The 21,033-nt window shown below is 44.7% G+C and overlaps 1 protein-coding gene across 2 annotated transcripts in view; it reads left to right on the forward strand.

Annotated features, from left to right (window-relative positions):
* The window catches only part of ABCA4 (ATP binding cassette subfamily A member 4), a 1,737,150-nt gene that overhangs the window by 328,772 nt on the left and 1,387,345 nt on the right, over positions 1 to 21,033 (forward strand). For both annotated transcript variants that reach the window (XM_069641223.1, XM_069641222.1), the window contains exon 6: positions 12,163 to 12,290. In XM_069641223.1, the coding sequence (XP_069497324.1) occupies positions 12,163 to 12,290 (128 nt within the window). The remainder of the gene's footprint in view (positions 1 to 12,162; positions 12,291 to 21,033) is intronic.

Genomic DNA, 21,033 nt, shown 5'->3' on the forward strand with positions numbered 1-21,033 from the left:
TCTGCTGGTTGTCTCCATGACCATCAGTCTGGCTTCAGAGATGCCAAAGGCACGGAAACTGCTGTCCTGAACACCTGTGAAGATCTGCTCTCTAAACTGGATTCCAGCATTCTTTCTGTCCTCATCCTCCTTGATCTTTCCTCTGCTTTCGACACCGTCAACCATGCCATCCTGATCAATCCTGATCAATCGACTCCATGAGAACCTGGGCATCACAAATCAGGCCCTTGAGTGGCTGACCTCCTTCCTCTTGGACTGCCCCTCCCAAGTCTAACTTGGTCCCTTTCTCTCCGCTCCATCCTCTCACTCTGGTTTTTCAACCTCTACGTGGCCCCTTTGGCCCACCTGATCTTTACATTCTCCTCTAACTTTCAGTGTTATGCGGATGACACTCCACTTTCCTTCAGGCTCCCCTCATACTCCTCTCCTCTCTCGCTCATTCCCAGCTGTCTATCCACGATTCAGGATTGGTGTGCCTCCAACGATCTCTGCCTTAATGTCAGTAAGATGGAGATCCTTCTCATTTGGACTCCTGCACGTGCTTTCCCTCTCTCACTCTGGCTGCCCGTCTTGGACCCTCTTCCTTCGCCTTCCTTTGAGGCAAAAAACCCTGGTGTCATCTTTGACTCCACTCTCTCTTTCTCTCCTCACATCTCGGATGTCACCAAGAAGTCCCACTACCAGCTGTTCCTCCTCAAAGGGACTCGTCCCTTTCTCACTTTCCCCAAGAAGCTCTCTGTCTCCAGAGCCCTGGTTCTCTCTGGGCTGGACTATTGCAACAGCCTCTTTCTCAATCTGCCTTCCTCTACGCTCCAGCCTCTGCAACTAATCCAGAAAAGGACTGCAAGACTTATCCTTAGTCTCAGGCCCAGGGATCTCTCCAGCCCTGAAATCTCTCCACTGGCTCCCAGTTGCTGCAAGTATCAAATTCAAGACCCTTTGCATTGTCCACAAGGCTTTCTGGGCCCGGGGCCTGCACTACATCCAACGTTATCTTCCAAATGTTTTTCCTTCTCAAGCCCTTTGCTCAGCTACCTACAACTCTCTAAGGGTTAGACACTTCTCCAGGCAGAGAGTGGGGGTAGATCCCTCTCCTCCACAGGTGCCTCCCTCTGGAATAGCCTCCCTGCCCCCCAGAAGTTCAGGAAGAAGCTCAAAACTTTCCTCTTCTCTTCTGCTTTATCTCTCTCCCTCCCCTGCTGGCCAACCTGACCTACCTGTCTGCTGTACTGACTGGTTGCTTGGCTACCCTCAGAGTCTCACTGAGTCCAGACTCTTTCTTGATCAGTAACCCTTGCACTGTCTCTGGGCCTACCATGCACTTAGGGGCTGTAACTGTAACCCTACAGTCCCTTGCACGATTTGAATGACACAAGGCCTAGTAAGATCGCTTGTCTTGCCCTCCCTCTTCTTCCCTCCCTTGTCTTGTCGCGCCTAGAAACACTTGTGTGCAAGCGCGTTATAAATGACTTATATCATATAATTTGATCACAGATGCCCAGAAAAATATACAATACTGCAGAAAGAAATGGCTAGAATGGCAGCACGCAAATGGCAGTCTAGCCAGGTAATTCACTTAGCAGGACTGCTTTCTGAGAAATGCCCAGTTTGAAAAAAGTCATACCAAACTGAGGAATGACTGGACTGGCTGCACCAAAATGCCTCTATAGCCACTAATACCACATATCATGCCTGCTTAGCCTGGACATGGTGATTGGAAGGGTAGAGAGGAAACAGGAGACCACTCATTCTCACAGTAGTTCATAAGTGGATGCTTTCAACCTTAAAGGAGAGAGTTAACTGCTTGTAACATTGAAGCTGCACTAGAATAGTATCATTAAAATGTGCAAAGAAATTAGATGCCCCAAACATATAAGTTTGCCCCTCCCCACCACACATGAAGTTAGCGCCTCTCCCAACATTTGAAGGGTTAGCCCCTGAAATGTAGCTTTTGTTGCACCCCTGAACGCAAGCACACACACCATTCACCATATACACACACGCACACCCAGCCATCCACACATTTAAGTGTGCATTCTTTCACCATATTGGCACACCCATGCAGCCATCCATACATTTAAGTGTGCACCCTTTCACTATACAGGCACACCCAGGCAGCCACCCATACATTTACGTGTGCACCCTTTCACCATACAGGCACACACACCCAGGCACCCACCCATACATTTAAGTGTGCACCCTTTCACCATACACTTACAGGCAGCCACCTATACACTTAAGTGTGCACCCTTTCACCATTCAGGCACACACACGTCATGGGGTTGAGGGGAGCCCTAATACTTCAAAAAGAAATTGGGCCTCATTACAACTATGCCGGACTGGAAACAACGGTTTCTTTTTTTTTTTCTACAAGTGGGGCCCCCTCCCAGGTCATGTGCTGGCGGGGCCCCCCGCACCGCGGAGGCTGCGGGGGCCCCGTTACGCCAGTGTGTTGACGTTCCTTTCTGCAAGCCCTGTTAGTTCCCTTGATGTTTTGTTGGCTTCTTGGAATTCTGACTTATTTTTGATGACAGGAAACCTCCCACTGAAATCCCTCTGTAAGATGCAACTGTATTTTAATGCGCTGCCTTAAGTAGCTCATATAGCTACCAGGGCAACGGGAACTACAAAAGAGACTGGTTGTGTCCCAGGTTGTTACCATGAAAGTGCGTTAGTGTAACAGGCTGATGGCAGCTTAATCCTTTGTATTTGGCTGCACACCATTATAGCCTTATTAGCGCTTGGTAGCCCCCTTGCTCCCTAAAGGTTTGGAAAGTAACTATAAAGGGGTTTTTAAGGCCTGTGACCTAGTCATTTTCGTTGTGGCTGATCTCTATGTGCTCCACTATGGGGAATTACCATTTTGGCCTTTTCTATCTACGTGGGCTCTCTCCAGAGCCCTCAAAGGGCCCTTTGAGTAAGTGGCAACCGGTTCTGACTGAGAGAGGGGCTGCCAGGCACCCCAGTCCATATGCCTGTGTGTCCCTAGCCCTATATGTGTGTGAATCTGTTGGGATCCCAAGCTGTTCCTCTGAAACTACCTGGAATGACGTCATAGTATCTGGGGAAGAAGGTGCAATGTGGGGGTGGACCTTTAATCATCTTAACCTAAAACAGGCCCACCACTTAAGAAGCGAGTATACGGTTGTACATAAAGCACGTTTATAGTGAAAAATCTCCAGAGAGCAGTTAGATGGTGTTGCTGGACCAAACTAACCCAAGTCTCCACAATACAACATCAGTTGGCAGTTTATATACTTTTTGCAACAATTTCAAACACTCCCAGGTGCATGTACTACTCTCCACCCACCAAATATGATTGGACAAAACCTCTTCAAAGAAATCCCACCTTTCCCCATTTCTTTAATTTTCATTGGTCGGGCTTATCTTCATTATTATCTTCAAATCATATTCAAAACACACGTCTTCTTGCGATTCATTGTAGTAGGTCCTGACGTTGGTGCATGGCTTAAACATTAGCATTGAAAACATAATTAATTTCCAGCGATAACTGGCCTAAAAACATTTAACTACTATAACTATGATTGCACATCATCTCGCTGATGTATTTTAGCAAATAAAGAGGAAGGTCTGCCTAAACAGGATTTTCCTTGAATTATAGATTCCGATCTCTATTCCACAAACTCCTGTCGCCTCTAAAAGACCTTCTAAATTATGCGGCTACATAAAGCCACTGAAGACCTGGAAAAACACTTAACCGAACAAAATGACTAAACACCCACTAAAGAAATTAATAAAAAGGGCAAGATAACATTTGTTCCTTTGCAACTTCCTAACTAAGGCTCCCACTTTATCGCATAATGAAACTCCTAAGTAGCTTTAAGCATTTAGCTTATCCGTGTTTTACTACTGACCAGAATAAACAACAACACTCTTTGGGTCACACTCTCAAAAAACAAGGGTTATATCTACTATCTACGAGACTTATCAGACCATAAAGTGAAGGCTACCTCTGCATATGTAGTCTGCAAAGGTTGAGGTTACTCATTTACCCACCTTCTGTCATCTGAAACCTGTTTAGAAGTCAAAGTGTGTTTTGCAAGAGAGCCCTAATCAGTATGTTCTAATTAATTGTGAAAAAGGTATTTATATTGAGATTCACACATTTCCCATGTATTTATATTAACGTAGATGTATGTTTTTACATTTGGTAGATTTGATACTTCATCTTTCTGTGTGCATGAAAACTAATATTGTATCAGTTCTGAACAAAAAGTAAACCATACTCAGTTCACCGCACCCACAGCCATCAAAATGGCGCTTGCAACATGAATCCCTCGTTAATGATGGGACCCTACCTGGCCACTCCAACAGCAGCCTTGAAGATCTTTGCTGTGGGCCTCTGCTGCTTCCTCCAAATCTTCATAAGGGCTAGCTCTGCTTCTCTCTGCCCAGGGAAGTGCTGTTTCAAGCTCTTTTTCCCACTGATCCAGCGGCAACAGCTGGAACCTCATTCACTGCAGCTCTGCGCGCACCCCATTGAGTTCTTACATCCTTTGCCTGCGGCTAGGACAGAAGTGAGTGCCCCTGCTGACTTGATGGAAACCGACTGGTGTTTTTGCTGCTGCTCTTAATTGTCTTATCCTTCTTGGGGCATCTTGACCTGCTGTATCTGTTGTTCTATGATGGGATTTTCTGCATCCTTTCCTGAGGTCCTTTGTCTTCACTGGAGCACCACTTACATGTCCGGTAGGTATTGTGCCATCTTGTTTCTGCTAATGTCCTGTTGTCCTCCACCATGTGGGACACCTATTCTGTGTCTTAAAACTTTGTCGTCTTGGTCACTGGAACCATCTTTATGTCTCTAGGGCCTTAGCATGCAGTACTTTGATCAGGAGTCCTAACCACAGCCTCCACAACCTGATGTATAGGCTCACCTCTGCACCCTCAAGCACTACACCATTTCCACAGTGTTCATCAGGCTTCTTCACATCCTTAGTGTCTTTGCACCTTGAATCAGTAATTGGTGCCTGTCTTCATGTAAGCCTCATGTAAACACACATTCACTAAAAACCTTTAGTGAGTCTGCACGTAGCCACTACTTCTGGAGAGTACCTCTGCACTGGCGTAAATGATGCCATGTTGGTACCAAAATATGTAATATGCACATGTGCTAGGGTTAAGGAGGAAGGTCTGATACTAATAAATTAAGAAAAGCAAGCCCATCAAAGGATCTGTAGCAGCTACTGGAAAAATGTACTGTGCTCATTGTTTTACAACATATAGGGAAAGGGAATAGGTGTATGGACGCTAATCTGCAGAAAGTATGCATCAGCCTCCTAAAGTTAGGGGTAGAGCATACTACTGTATTTAAATGTAAAATAAATGTAATAGGTTTGACATTTTGATAATTGAATGTTCCAATGGGGTTTAAGCCAGAGTCCCACCCTTTAGCAGTATGAATAATGGAACATTCCAAACTCACTGACAGGAGGTTTTCTGAGGAGCAGGAGAGTTGGTTGGTAGCTGAGGTGGAGCTGACTGACAAGCAATGGTCGAAGTGAACGAAAAGAAGTAGTGGAACTATGTACCCTGCTGGCCATTCCACGCACCCCACAAACTCCATCACCACACCGCCTCTCACGCGCAATCCAAACCCCCAAACAAACACATCTGCTGTTTAAGGGAATGTTCATTGCAGTGCACTGAAGTGCAGGTTTCCACTTCTTGCTACACTTTTATTTTAAAACTAAACCATTCCAGAATGGTTTCTTTTTAAAATCAAAGTATAGAAACAGTAAAACTTTTTTTTTCAGTAAAGGTGCACCGCTCCCAACCACTCCTGCCCACTTCGACCAATGCTGACAGGGAGAGTGTGGCCCTGGGAAACCTTCTCAGGCGCAGAGCTCTCTTCTTGACCTCTGAACCGGGGTTATATACACTCACCAGGTGGTGACCATGGGCAGCCCCTCTGGCTGCCTGCCCAGTCTTATTACTGGGACCCTGAACCTGCTGCTCTGCGGGGCACTGGTGGCCCAAATACTGAAATGTGTTTGTGCTGGAAATAGACAGCACTGATGTGGCTTGAAGAGCAGCAGACTCATGCAGCCCTGTACTGCAGAAGGGTTTGGAGCCTAGAGATGCTGGACAAGTGCCCGCCTGAGGTCAAAGGATGTGTAGTCTGTTCGGGGTACCTGGCGCTTAAAGGAACATCTGGATCGAGCGTCTGTGCTTAAAAGCAATCTCCAAGAAAAGTTCAAGACCCTCTGCATTGTTCACAAGGCTTTCTGGGGCCTGGGACCTACCTACCTGCAACGCTGCCTACCTAAATACTGTCCCTCTCGAGCCCGCCACTCATTCACCTTCAACCTTCTGTGAGTGAGCTGGTTCTCCAAGCAGATATTTGGAGGGAGATCCTTATCCTCAGCAGGTGCCTCCCCCTGGAACAGCATCCCTGCCACCCTCATTCTTGAGCCTGATCTTCTTAAGTTCTGGAAACTCCTCAAGACCTTCCTCTTCTCCTCTTCCTTCTCCCTCTACCCTGCTAACTTAGTTTTATGCTCTTCTCCCTCTCTCCCTCCTCTTCCTTACAGCTTGCTGACTGGCCGCCTGGTGTACCTCAGTTTCCTACTGGTCCCTGGCACCCCTGCCAGTCCTCTTTCGCACTTACCTCAGAGCCCCACACCCCACCCACACTCTCTGCACTTGAGAAATAACCTAAGAGAGTGGCTCTAACTGCACTTACCACAGTCTCTACTGACCGCGTGCACTTGGACCTCCTCCTCCCTGTGACGTCTGTCTACTTGCACGATCCGTACACACCGTGCTTGATGATCGTATGTCTGTTCTCCCTTGTCTTCACCCCCTTAATTGCACTGGTAAAACTGCAGAATCACCTAAGGCCTATTTCCTGTATCTCAAACTGTTAAATGGTGCAGACTTTTATCGTCTCAGAATTTCAAGACATCTGAGCGACCATTGTTCTTCCCCATGTTCCCACCCTCCTTGAGCGCTTTGAAACACTTGCCTGTGTATAGGTGCATTATAAATAAAAAATATCATACCATACCATACCATTCCACAAATTGAAGTAAGTTGACCTTTGACCTGCTTACATGCATCCCGAATTAAGCACTAAGTGTGCACCACTGTTTTCCTGGCCCTTAGAAACCACTGCAAGCTTTTTTATTTTTTGGTCATAGACCATAGCTCTTGCCTCCCATTATACATTGTCATGGCTTACCGCTATCGGCTGTGAGAAGGCTATTTCTTCATTGCGTGAGAATACCCACCTTGAGACCGATTGCGCTGTAGGTCTGTATTCCAGACTCAGAAAGGAACACTGGGACTAGCAGCCCAGAACCAAGTTGCAGAAAGAAAATACTTGCTTTGGTGAACAAGAGGAGGCGTGTGAGTCATCCACAGTCATTGGGGGGCTGTGTATCTCGTTGTTTATAAGTATGTTCAACTTTCCAGTTTTTCATGATTGGAATAAGAAAGTAAATAAGAAAATGTGCTGTACCGTGCTTAAGGATTACTGGGGGAGCCCTTGCTACTCAAAGTGGAGGCACACCATACCTACACCCTGAGTGAGGCTTCAGGTGATATACCATATTTGGTAACCACGGGCGCTCTCCTGTGCAAGCACAGCACTTTTGCATGTACCTTTGTCATCCAGGGACCACCTACATGCAGGAAATCCAGAAGATAGCAAGAGGCTTACATTGAGTCCTTGAGGGCTCCTTGTGCAGGTCATCTGCCAGGCAGGATCACCATTACTTTGCCAGCTTCTGATATTCTAGGTCATCTATACAACCTTCTTCCTCCTACAGGCCTCTGCTTATATCACCTGGGTCTGGAACTCATCTGGTCAGACCCTCCATCCTCTATGGAACACTGTCAATACTTACCTGAATTGTCACTATAACCGTGAGTCGACTATGGATTTTGTCCCATTCATTTCTACAAGCACATTTTTCTAAACTAATTAAAAGTTGTCCAGGAATGTGCTGACCTGTAAATCTATGATCAATACTTGCTCTGTTCCTGTTGTGATGTAGCATCTAGTTTTGGGACATTCTGTTGTTCTTAACCACATACTTGCTATTGTACCTGCTTTTCTGTGTCCTATTCAACAGTTTTAACACTTTTAAGCACTTGTAAATTATCCAGAGTTATACCTACATGTGTAATTGTTTGTATACTAGTTTTAAAGCTGTTTAGCATTGTTGATTACACTTTTTCCTGTACATATGTTCATTTCTCAAAGCGTGTTGTCACTTTAAGAGTCTATGGCTCCATTCCTGGGAAAGATGGTGGGTCGTAAGTGGGATCTGAAAGCCATTCACACTTGGGATGCCCTTTTTTTCAGGGCGTATGGTATTTCCAGTGCTGGGCTGCCAGGAGTGAGATGGCACATACTAGAGAAGAGCCAGTTAGGTTGTGGAGATCTTTGGAGCATAGAGTGTGAGAGGGTGTGTTTTGGGAAAGCAAGTTAGCGTGGTGGTCGCAGATCATAGATTGATTTAAACTCAAGAAGGAAGACTTTAACACAGTGTGATTTTGCAGGGATAGCCAACCTGTGCATGGAAGTGGCCTTTTCTTGTGGTAGAGTGTATGACTAGCAAAGTCACACCTTGGTTAGAGGCGAAAGGAGTAGAGAGGGACTCCTCTACATCGGATGGAGCTGTGATTCAGCATACTAATGACCACAGAGGCGAGGAGCACTGTAGTACAGGGAAGGATGAGAAGGAAATGGAGTTTACGTATGTTCAGGAGGATGAGCCTGGCAGCCGCAGCAGTGGAGATGATGGAAGATTCAGATCGCTTTCAAACAGAATACCCAGATTGCAAGCCTTGGAGGATGAGGTAAGGTGGTTGGGGGGAAGGACATAGGATAGGGCATGAGGGGAGTGTCATTTACCAGGATGCCTGTTTTTGAGGCATTGAGCAGCAAGCAACACAGCGCCGTCCAAAAACGGAGAGCATTTCGGCAATAAGTGATGTGAGAGGAAAAGTCAAGGGTGAAGGAAAGGAATGAGAAGTAGATTTCAGCATCGTTGGTAAATAAATGGTATGAGAATGCAGAGGAGAAGATGGCCTTGTCAAAGGATGATGTGTAGAATGTGAAATGGCAGGGACCAAAGACAGATCCCAGCTTTACCCTAATGGGAGAATACATGGCAGATAAGGTCCCAGCGTTCCAGGAAAATGAAACGAGTGATCAACCAGCTAGGAATCCGCCCACTGTAAGAACAGTGCCCTGAAAGCCAAAATGCGAGAGAGCCTTAAGGAGGGAGGCATAGTCATCTGCATTCAATGCAGCAGAGGATATCAAGGACTACCAGGATAGCTGGCAGATGGCATGGTGAGCCATGGTGAGGGAGTTAGAGATGTGGGGGGTCACTGAGTCTATTGGCTTTCAACCAGTTAGTGATGTGGTTGACAACCAATTAGAAATAGTGAAGAAGAATAGAAATAGGTTGATAGTTGGCTCGTTTATTGGGGTCAGTGGTCGGGTTTTGCAAAACGAGCAAGACGGTGGCAACCCTAAAAGAGCCTAGGGCGATACCAGGTCAAAACTGCAAGGCTGAATATTGGAGTAAGGTAGGGGTAGGATAGGGGCGTCAGTTCCTTGACTTCTTGTGGTGCAAAGAGATCACAAGAATCACTTAAGGGCTTCACAGCCTAAAGAATAGGTGCCAGGTCAGCCAGAGTGGTTAGTGAGAATTCCTATAGTGAAGCGATGGTGAGTGGTGGAGAGAAGGAACAAGGAGGAGGGAAAGAGAAGAGGGCCAACAGGGTGTCCTGTGTCTTAGAGATGTTGTTGAAGAAGTTGGCAAAGTGGCAGCTGTGAGTGAATAGGAGAAAGATCTGAGAGTGTGCAAACATTGACTGGACGGCCATTGCTAGCTTGCGAGGATGAGAACGGAGAGGGAAGTCTAAGTTAAGATAATAGTTGGACTTTGTGTATTGAGGGTAGTATTGATAGCAAGGGGTTATTCCTTGTTGAAGACAAGGATAACCAGTGATTGGGTTTTGCGGCAGCGATGGAGATTGCAGTACATGGTTCTCATCAGTGGCTGGATGGCTGGGGAGATCCATGGTCTAGTGGAATGAAGGAATGAGTGGGATAATGGAGCTGATAGTGCAGAATTGAACTCCAGAGATGCCAATTCAATGCAGTCAGCAGAATTTAACTCTAGAGATGCCAATTCAATGGAGTCAGCAAGAGGTGAAGAGGGAGTTTCAAACCTGACTTGGTCTGGGCATAGTGTCAGGTTTGAATTTTCTTTTAGTGATTTTATTGGATAAGACACATTTACAATCCAAAGTAAAACTTTGAAATGCTGGGGGGGTCAATCAGGATCTAGACATTGTGGGCATTGTTCACTGTTGTGGTGATGGATACTGAGGGCTCTCAGAATTCCATGAGGCACTGTGTGTGACCACCACTCCCTGCACCTTTCCAGCACCTTCCTACTGCTGCCCTCCAACCTTCATCCTCTGAATCATTCCAAGCACGACCTCTGCTCGCTTTAGGCTCCCATTCCTCTACTCTTCCTTTCTCAGTCTGTCACACACTGTGCCACTGACGACACAGCCGCTGTACAAATAGATTAGCACTTCTGCCCGCAGGCTGCTATGTGCCGTGGCTCATCGGCTATGTTGGACGGGTTTATTTTATTGTATTTCTCTTTTCAAAACCAAAATAAAAGGTATTAAATAGCACCTGGCCCTTCCCGCCAATCAGGTAGCTGGAAATGCGGGTGATAACTGCCAGTGTACAGCCTGCATTTTCAGCCACCCAAGACCCTTCCCCAGCTGGCATCTGTGATTCTTTTGGTGCCCTCCCAACTGCTCCTCAAACCCCCATCTCCCATACCATCCTCACCCAACCCCCCACACCATCTTCCAATGCCACCCATTCCAACCCCACTTACCTGCTGGGGCTGCAGGCACTGCTGCTCCAGGCACTGCTGCTCTGCTCCCTTCTGTCGGGCTGCTGTCATAGAAATAGTAAATGGACTTGGTTCCTTTCAATTTTCGATGGCAGGGGCCATCTTTTTATTGTTAATTTTTACGGGAGATTGGGCTCGCACAAAACACGCAGAGTCCATCTCCTGTACAAAAAATTAAATAATAACTATTCGCACCCGGGAAGAAACCCCAGGGTGCGAATAGCTATCACCCCCTTGTCGTTGGGCATACAGAGCAGGTAACAGCCCTTGGTGTCTCTCTGTCTAGGCTGGGGCTGACGGGCCATTACCAGTCCTGTATGCTCCCTAACATGGGGGTGATTGCTACAGTATAAGCCCATATTCCTTTCCAGCCTCCTGTGCCACTCCCCCAGCCGCAATACTCTTTCCTTTGGCCAGTGCCCCAGGTCCCCTTCCCCTCTTCGCCCTGTAGTCCTTCTCCTATCCCTGAGAACCTCTTCCCCCACACACATCCCCCGACAGCCCTACAGCCTATTATCCCACTTACCTGCCTGTTTCTTCCCACCATCCTCTGCCTCCCATCCACTAATCATGGAAATAGAGAAGGGACAATGCACCTTTTTTTGTTTACCCAATAGCCCTTTTTGTTTGTATTTCTTTTATGGGAAATCATTGCGTGCGAGACGCACAAAGCTGGTTTCCCATTTAAGAAAATGCGCTTTTAAAATCCTGGTTTACGGTCCAGGGTACTAACTGGGGTGTGCTTCCATGGTAATGGCTCTGAACGCTCACCGAGGATTCCTGCTGGCAGGCCATTCCCACCAATTCTTGGACCAGGCCGCAGTAGTTAATACAACATTCAATGTCACTCAGTTTCCATTTTAAGATTGTAACAATACACAGAGAAATAGTTGTGTGGAGCAGCATCATTTTATTCGTATATACATTATTGTACAAAAAAAGACAAGCACAATTATACAATATAATGCACGGAGGGCAATGCACATGGAAAATATGCAAATGTACATCTTAGTTAAGGTACAAAACTGAGACACAGAGGTACGCTGTGGCACGGATGAAGCCCAACTAACATAAAACATTAGAAAACAAAGCCCCCTCTTCACCCGGTGCGGAAGCTCGGGAAATCATGATAAGGAGGTAGAAAATGTAGCAAGGAAAAGCGGGCAATGTTCTTCACAAACACATCCTGTTGCACGCGAACCTGCCCTGTCTAATGCCCTCCCCCTCTCCGTTCTTTTAGGAAAAGGGCTCCGGATCAAGGACATCCTCAAAGACGATGAAATCCTGACTCTGTTCCTGCTGAAAGACCTGGGCCTCTCTGACTCGGTGGTTTTCCAGCTCCTTAATTCACGGGTGCGCACTGAGCAGGTAGGTCTTGGCCGGCTCTCGTTTGTTTTGCACTCTGCTTGTTTCTTTTGGCCTGCCGAATCCGCTTTTATTTGCACATCACTCACGGTGCTCTGGCTGCTCCACTGAGGAAGTAACAGAACATGCTTTATTTGTCCAAGGGGTTTAGTGACTATAATTAAACGGAGGGGCGTGGCTAGGGACATTGAGGACAGAATCCCGCGCTGCCATTGGGTGGCTAGCCTAGGCACATCTGAACAATACACTATGATCTCATAGATAGCGGCTGACCTAGTATTTTTATTGGCACGTTCGTAAAATCGCTCAGTGGGTTAATAAAACTGTTGCGTAGCTATGCAGGTTATGGGAGGTCATGGGCTCAGTTCGTGGGGTGCTGTGATCTATCCTTTAATTAAAAAGAATTCAACTGGAGTTGGATGTTGCATTGTCTCTTTGCAGTTTTGCAAAATATGCAGTGGCACGATTCATATGAATACACTGTTTATTTTATATTTTAGACATTTTCCTGTGTCAAAAATGTGATTTAAAAAAAAGTGTTTTGATTTTAAAAACAAAAGCCACTAACAATTTGGCATGGCATGGCAACACCATTACACCATTCCTGAGCTTCCCTAGTAGGAATCATTGTTATCTGGTGCTTACGCCCAATGTGTGGAATCACAGTTAACCAAGACTAAAACTCAGAGAAGTTGGTTAAATAAATTCTAGGTCTGAAGAAGGGTTTTCCAGGTGAAGTGAAGTTATTTGGCACCCTGGCATCCCTATCATTTCTCTGATAGGGGGCTCTCCCAAATGTCTTATCTTGTGATGTTTTCGGTTATGTTACTTGCTTGTATGTAGTGTACACCATACACTAAGCTCAGCAGGATGGAGTAAAGCATGTTTGACTTGATGAAAGAAACATTTCCACGAGATTCACTACGTTGAAGGAAGAATGTATTTTGTGACTTTAAGGTAAACTGCTGCACAAACAAATATGGAAATTGAGCCCTGAGGAAGCACTTTGTGCACGAAACACTTCTATATAACTCGTATGCATTATCTGATCAGCGCATTCTTCCATAACAACCTTGGGAGCACCATGATTTTTTTCTTTCTATAAAAGTAAATTAAGGTGTCAGAGTCCCCAGAGCGTGTCGCGTGAAGGAAATGAAAGAAAAGGAGACCGGGTCATGCCTGGCAACCGTCGGCAGAGTCCCCGGGGCAGGCAACATGAGGAGCAAGAAGAAATGCAGTAAGTCGGCAACACGCCGACAACCGCAGGTTCCCTCCGGTGCGACCCGCACTGTACGGGTGTGTGCAGCGAGAGTTCCATGTGCACATGAAAAAAAAAATGAAAGAAACACAGGAAGCTGCTCCTGCCTGGGGGAAATAGGCGCGGTAAGGACCGCTTCTGCTTCACGGTCCCGCCATGCTCCTGCCTAGGGGTGCAGCAAGGACCGCCACCAAGATGACAGGCATGGACTCCTGCCTGAGGGAGAAAAAGGGCGTTGCGCAAACCGCTGCCACTCCAGCGCTCACAGAAGCTCCACAACTGCCAGGCCATGCCTGACAACCATTGGCCATACCAATGAGGTCCTGCCCAATGCAGGCGAATGCTGCCGGACAGCCCGGAGCAACATCATCCATCAACCTTGCCTAACCTATCTGCCCGCTGCGCAGCCAGGGCCAGGAGCGGGTCTGCCACTCTTATTTTTCGCTGGTCGTTCGTGGAGAGTCCTCCCAGAGGCCCGGATGGTCTTCCCCTGGTCGCGGCTACCAGCCAGCTCCAACATCTTGCTGGCACTCAGTCAGCAGGGACTACCGCTATCCAGGGCCTGATGCCGCAGAGCAGATGTGGCCCCCGTTAACACGGTGCAGCTTCGCCTGCATACGGTCAAAGGACTTGTCTTTATGAACCAATAAACGTATTGCACCTTTTATGTTGTGTCCCCAAACGCCCCATGGACAGTGATATGCCTTGATGCTGTGATCTGGCCCATCGAGTGGGCTTAAAATTGACTCAGTAAAAGTGAATGTATTGCCCACACCCGTATAAATATATAATGTATTGTATCTCTCAATGTCCCATGGACAGTGATATGTCTGGATGCTGTGATCCGGCCCATCGAGTGGGCTTAAAATGGGATCAATAAAAGTTAAGGTCAGTCTCTGCACCAACCTATGTTTCTCAGTGGACAGTGATGAACCTTGGCGCTGTGCGCCCACCCGGCTAGTGGGCATAAATTGCCCTCCGCCAAAGCGAATGCTGCTGTCTGCGTCCATGGACGTGTGTAATGTATTGTGTCCCCATGGCCAACGGACTATGATGCGCCCTTCATACTGTGCCCCCGCCCATCCCGTGGGCTTAAACTGGCCACAGTTCCACAGAACATTGTTTTCTGCATGTATGCAAATGTGTAATGTATTGCGTGCTGCTTTGTGTTTGTCTTTTATTTATTATATACTCCTGGCATGGGATGTTATATCTTAAGCCCCTCCTGGGCTCGTACGGAAGCCACGTGTAGGGTGACAAGTGGAAGACGTGTAAAGTTAATAAAAGGTGCACACAGGAGCCCGTCAGCCAGTCAAATGCCACCAGACTCCTGCCTCTGTAGTCAGTTACTGCTCTGCGCCAGCGCGACATCAGGGGCAGAGGGCCTGCCATGCAGAGCCCTTCAGAAGCCGGGCCCGACACAACCGGTCCCCTTAACACAAAGGAATAACAGAAGCATGAATCAGGACAAGAACTGTAACATAATATCTAGGGAAGAATAGGCAGTCAAAGTAATCAAGGTTCACGACATAGACCTGGAATGAAAGAGGAAAAGCAAGTATAAAAGAATATATGTGCAATGGTACAGGAGACTGGAACTGCAGACTAGAAACAAGGGACCGGAATCAAGCAACAGTGGACTGTACTATAGACCAGGAACAAGAAGTCTCAGGACTGAAACTCTAGACTAGGAGAACAAGGACTTAACAGCAGACTGATAACATGGAATTCAAGGAACTGTAAATCTGAACTAGAATAACAAGGGCAGGTCTACAGACACATAACAAGGAAACTCAGGACTGGAAACTTGGAAGCTAAAGCCAGGTAACACAGACTGTGGGCATAGAACAAGGACCTGCAGGCAGGGAAAAAGATAATAGGTGGTAGAGAAAAATGGGCTGCAGACAGGGAACAAAGGACAGCAATAGGCAGCAGGGCTGCAGTGCAGGAAGCACAGAGGAGCAGGGTAGAAGGTGAGCGAGAGTAGGCAGAGTTGCTGGGCTGCAAGGCAGAGAGCACTGGAGAAGGAGCAGGAGCAGGTCTGGCAGAATTCTGGGGCTTAAGGCACAAAGGGCTGTGAGCAAACTCAATGCAAGAGCCATGTGCTCCTGCAGGCAGCTGCTTAAATACTGACCTGCCTTCTACTGAAGCAGGCTCATTAGCAGCACCTGGAGCAGCATACCTTAAGGTACTCTGCCTCCCCCTGTCTTGTCATGGGAAGATGAAAGCAGCACTGATCTGTAGGGTTTCTGGGGATTGTGGTTCCTACACTGATGCATAGGAATAACCAGGGATTGAGAACTGGCACAAGCTGTATTATGGGATGAAGTCCATGTTTTCGGATATACAGATTTGTGAAAGGAAATGTTAAATAATGATTTGGGGTCTTCTCTGAAGATGGCAGAAAAACCCTGCAGGTCTGCAGACAGTGCCACCCAGAGGCAGAGATGCAGACACTTGACAGCTAAGATCACAAATGGCATCTCTTCAAATAATATAATTCACAATTGTTTTTAATAGGGCACTTTATTCATAAGTGTCTTAATGTTTCAGTATGTTAGGCTTGTTACATAGCTACAAAAATGAAGGTGTCTTGCCATATTAGATCTTGCTTTAATCATTTCTCTATGTCGTATAGATTCAAACGTAACTGAATACAAAATCTAGTCAAATATCTACTAGAAAAATGTCAAAACATGGCAGAACAGATCAATATTTTGAAAAACGTTTAACATATTCCACTGTTAGAAGTGTCATCTTTTAATCTTTAAATACTTATAATTATCAGACCAATCCCACTCTCTTAACTTCTTTTATTGTCTAATCTTTACACTTGGTTGTATGGGAAACCATCCATGTTCCACAAAAATAATGTTTCGTTTTGACAACCTGCAGAGGTAATTTATTTGATTTAACTTTATAGTCTCTTGCTTCCAATTTGGAATTAGAAGAAGTAATCCCCACGTATGTATGAGCTAACCTTTTAAATGGACTATTTTTAATATGGGTTCTTTCAAATCTCATCACATAAGATTTAGAAGTATTATTAACTATTTTATTTTGAGAGAATAGTTCCAAATCTCATTTAGACTGCACTGAAAAACAATAGGCGTAGGGTCATAAATAAGAAAATCATGAGCATTCAGAAGCCAGCTGAGTTTAGCAGTACCAAACCTGTGTGGAAAAGTATAAGGGCCTCATTACAAGTGTACTGGTCCGATAACAATGGTACCGGTAAGCCTGTGGGTGGCTGCCATCCCGCCCGCTGGGCCTGACCTGGCGGGCGGGACGGCAGCCACCCGCAGACTTTCTGGGAAGCACCAGCACCATTATTAACAGTGCCGGTGCTTTACATTTTTCTGGCGCCTGACTTCCAGGAACACTGGGGTCGTAATACTCGGGGGGTTCCGTGGAGCCAGGTGCCAGAAAAATGCACAAGTCCGCGGCAGCCTGCCGGTTTTACCAGCACTGTTACTGCCGGACTCGTAATGAGGCCCAAGTCTTATCAAGTCTATTGAGAAAATCTCCAAAACATAGGTTAAATAAACAGTGGGCAAGAACACACCCTTGCTTCCATCCCCAAATGATCTTAACAGACTGTAAATATTCACCATCAGCGTTTAACCTGACTCTAACAGCTGTCTCAGTATCTAAGAAAATCAATAATGTTTTTTTTTGGGGGGATTTCTTTTTTTTAATTTAATTTAGTTTATACAAACTTTTTAAAAGGAAAAAAACAGGAATACAAAGAAGAAGTAGGCGTCCATAGGTTGCAAAAACAGAAGCACAAAACAAACAAGGAGAGATCAACGAAGAATGGAGTGCCCCCGCCCCACCCCTTACATCGCTACATCCCTCTCATGACCAGATAGTTCTTTCAATTATGCACGATCTTCGTAAATTTAGATCGAGCAATAATTTTCCTTTTTGAGAGTCTGTAACCAAAGCCCTTCTACTTCTCGTCTTTGTTGTTTTCCATACGATTTCAGTCAGTCAATATGACTTCAAGCTTACGTAGAAAGCTTATCAGCCCATAGATATCTTTTTCTCTCGGATTAGCAAACTTTACCCACATGTCTTCTCTGCATAGGGTGGGATATGTATTACCACTTGATTCAATTGTGTCGTCCTCAGCAATTTCAGCCCTTCTCAAACTAGAGTTAGGTGTTTTAAGGTCTCCAAATAATTCTCACAGAAGCGGCATGTTAACAACGCTGACGTTTGTCTGAATCTCTGTTTTTGACTAACCCTTGTATTGAATAGGTTAAGTCGAAATTTCATAAAGGTTTTTCGATAGTTGGCATTCAGCGCTTTTACCAGATATTGCGGGAGGTTGCTTTGATCTTTCCCTTCTGTTGCAGCATCTTTCATTAGGGTATAACGATTGCTGTCGTCTATGGTTGCACACCAGTCTCGTTCCCACAGCTTTTTTTTGACATAGTTCGGGTTGTTCTTTAATGTCTCACTGTCCATACATAGCTCCTTCAAATTTTGTTCACAGGCGTTAATCCATCCAACTGGTACTGACTCTGGATTCCCTTTTCTCAAGTCTGCTAATATTTCAAACTGCAGCGTCCTCTTGTCAAGAATGGTTTTTCGGTACAGGGACAGCATACTCCAGAGCACTCTCGCGTTCATTGATATCAAATTTAGTTCATATCGCAAGCAGGAGGACGGTAACCCCTTTTGCAGTTGGAGTACCCTTCTCCAATACTGACTTTCAAGTTGTGACCATAGGTTCGCCATTGTTCCTAAAGCGCTTTCTACACCGTATATTAAAGTCGGGACTGCAAGTACCGGTGCAAGGAGAACTTCCCATATTTCTTGTTTACGACCGCAGCTTGACAGGCCAATTGTTTACATTTTAGCTTTGCGTTGACAACCCATGGCACATCATTTATGTTACTGTTTATCCACATCCCAAGATACTTGACCTTTTTAACACACTTTAGCACTTCATTGTTTAGGCGCCATTTTGGTTCACAACAATTTGAAAAGGTCCTGTGGCAGTGACATGATTAAGCATTGCAAATGTACTGACTGAATGTAACATCTATGTGCATCATTATGTTATTCTATATATTGTGTACTGGACGGTAATTTTAATCAGAAAATTACTGATGGACAATTTCAATATGTAGTTGTGAAGAAATAATATCACATATGGTTGTTGCCCCTCACTCATAGGCAGATCAGCATCCTTTATATATCAATTTGGGGATATTTCCCAAGTGATTCTGCATTCTTTCATAGTGATTAGTTAATCAAATAGGAATCTTCTTCAGAGAATTAGCAGACTTGATGTTTCGTGCCCAGGTTGCTGTGTAGTCACATATGATGTCATCGCTCTGCCGCACGATAACATCATTGCGCTACTTTAGTGCGCAACTATAAGAGGAAAGCCAATTTTAAATCTTGCACTCAGTTGTTTGCATTTATGGCTTTGGGACACACACAGGTTATGTTTTCTCATACAGGAGGCAAGTATTAGCCTAAAAGAATGAATGCCATTTAATTAGTTGGCCACCATTTAATTAGTTGGCCTTGGGTGGCAGCAAGAATTTGTCTATTACATGATGCAACTTTGATTTGTAGATTGACATCACCAAAACAGTAGAGGCAGGTTGCAAAAGATTTGGCAATGGGATGGATTCTGTGAATAATTGATGTTCTCCTTTTGGTCTCTCAAGAACGTTATAGGTAAGGTTTCTTATCAGAGCAGTATGTATATCAAATTAGCACTGGAATTAAGGTGGATCCTGTTATGGTTTTGGTTTGCAGAATAGCCAAATTGACTGGCATATACTGAATGTACTCACATCTACAGTGAAGATGTTGAGCGAAGTATGATCACATGGAGTTACCATGGATTATTGACCAGGTACTTTCCTAATACTTGTGTTAAGGGAGCTAACACCAGGTTTGGTGATATTCAGATTGAGAGTTAAGAATATTGTGACTAAGTCAATGTTCCTCTGTTTTTTTTTATTGTTATAGAATATAAATGTGGCACTTCAAGTGAACGAAAAGCAATACACACTTAGAATGATCCCAGCCCCTTATGAATGTCCAGTATTTGATGACAGTATTGGGACAGAAACATGTTGGGCATTTGTGAAAATAGATCATTATATTTTCACATGACTGTAGTTTGAAGTCCAAAAATTAACAGTTAAAAATCATCTTCTTGGTTGTTGTAGGATAAGCGTGCAATATAAATGTGCGCTGTTGTGGCGATTACATATTGTGTCTATGGTTTTTAAAGCAATTTTGTAATGTTGTATAATAAAGATTTTTTTTTTTATTGCAAAATATCTCATCAACAGGTCCATTATTTTTTGATGTTTAGGTATATAATGTTAGAGAAAAACTGTTAGGCCACAAAACCTGGTATGTCTCTTTCCTTTGTTAGGATTTCACAGTAGTTCTCACTAAGACATTTTATGACACAGTCTATTGTTATCAATCCTGCTATCACTCCTATCAAAAGTGGCACAGAAGTCTAAAAAGTCTACCTATGTCAACATGTGATTTTTTTTAAAGGGCATCCTGATTAATGCCATTTAGAATAAAGTGATTAATCAAGGTACCCATTCCTTTTCTAAAGCCTGGTGAAATATAGGCAGAGTATTCATTTTTGTAATAAAATTGTGGATTTCTGCAAGAGACGGGGTAGAAATGACCTTAATAGTTGCATCCAAAAATGACACTGTTATATTGTTTTTCGGAACTGGAGTATTTCCTTTTTCATAAATCATTATCATATGAGTTGTAATGCATGTGGGTGGTAATTAGCTAGCGGTAATGATTTAATTATGTAATAAATACAAATGTCAGCCTAGAAGAAAAGTTCAGCTTTTAGTACTAAATATATATGATATCAAATCTAAAAAAGGATCCATTGCAGTCGTGTAGGCATTACGTTTAGCTACACCAATCCTGCTTTTAATATTATTCTCCAAAAGCAAAAGAGTTAAAAAGAATAAGGCACAGATTTTCAGTTAAATGATTGATCTGTGATGAACGTTCTCTCTCTTGATCCCCAGACATTAATGGCCTAAAGCATTAGTATAGCTTGCTATTTTCTATAGGCCATTAATCAATTCTCATACCATTGGTTTCAGTTTGACTTGGCCTTCTTATATTGCTGCAAAGTCAAACTTGTTCTACTTCTAAGACCTGGATTTCTGCCACAAGAGCCATTTCTGCTCCCGTATTTGAGGGCTGTAGACCACTTTGTGCAAATCATGCGTAATCAGGGCTAGGTAATGAGTAGGAATTGTATAACCAGAAAGCCATGCAGTAATAGTCTCAGAAGAAATTGCTTGTCCAGTGTTCTTCTGTCCAAGAAGTAATCAATTGAGCATTCTTATTGGACAAACTTAATTTGGCTTTACCACAATAACCGTTAACAGCCTCTGCATATTTCTTTAGGGTGATTGAAAATGTAGTCAGACCCAATGAAAGACTAAGGAAAGCATAGTCAGT

Source organism: Ambystoma mexicanum, chromosome 1q (assembly GCF_040938575.1).
Source record: "Ambystoma mexicanum isolate Mex_15411 chromosome 1q, UKY_AmexF1_1, whole genome shotgun sequence".
In the NCBI taxonomy this organism is placed as follows: Eukaryota; Metazoa; Chordata; class Amphibia; order Caudata; family Ambystomatidae; genus Ambystoma; species Ambystoma mexicanum.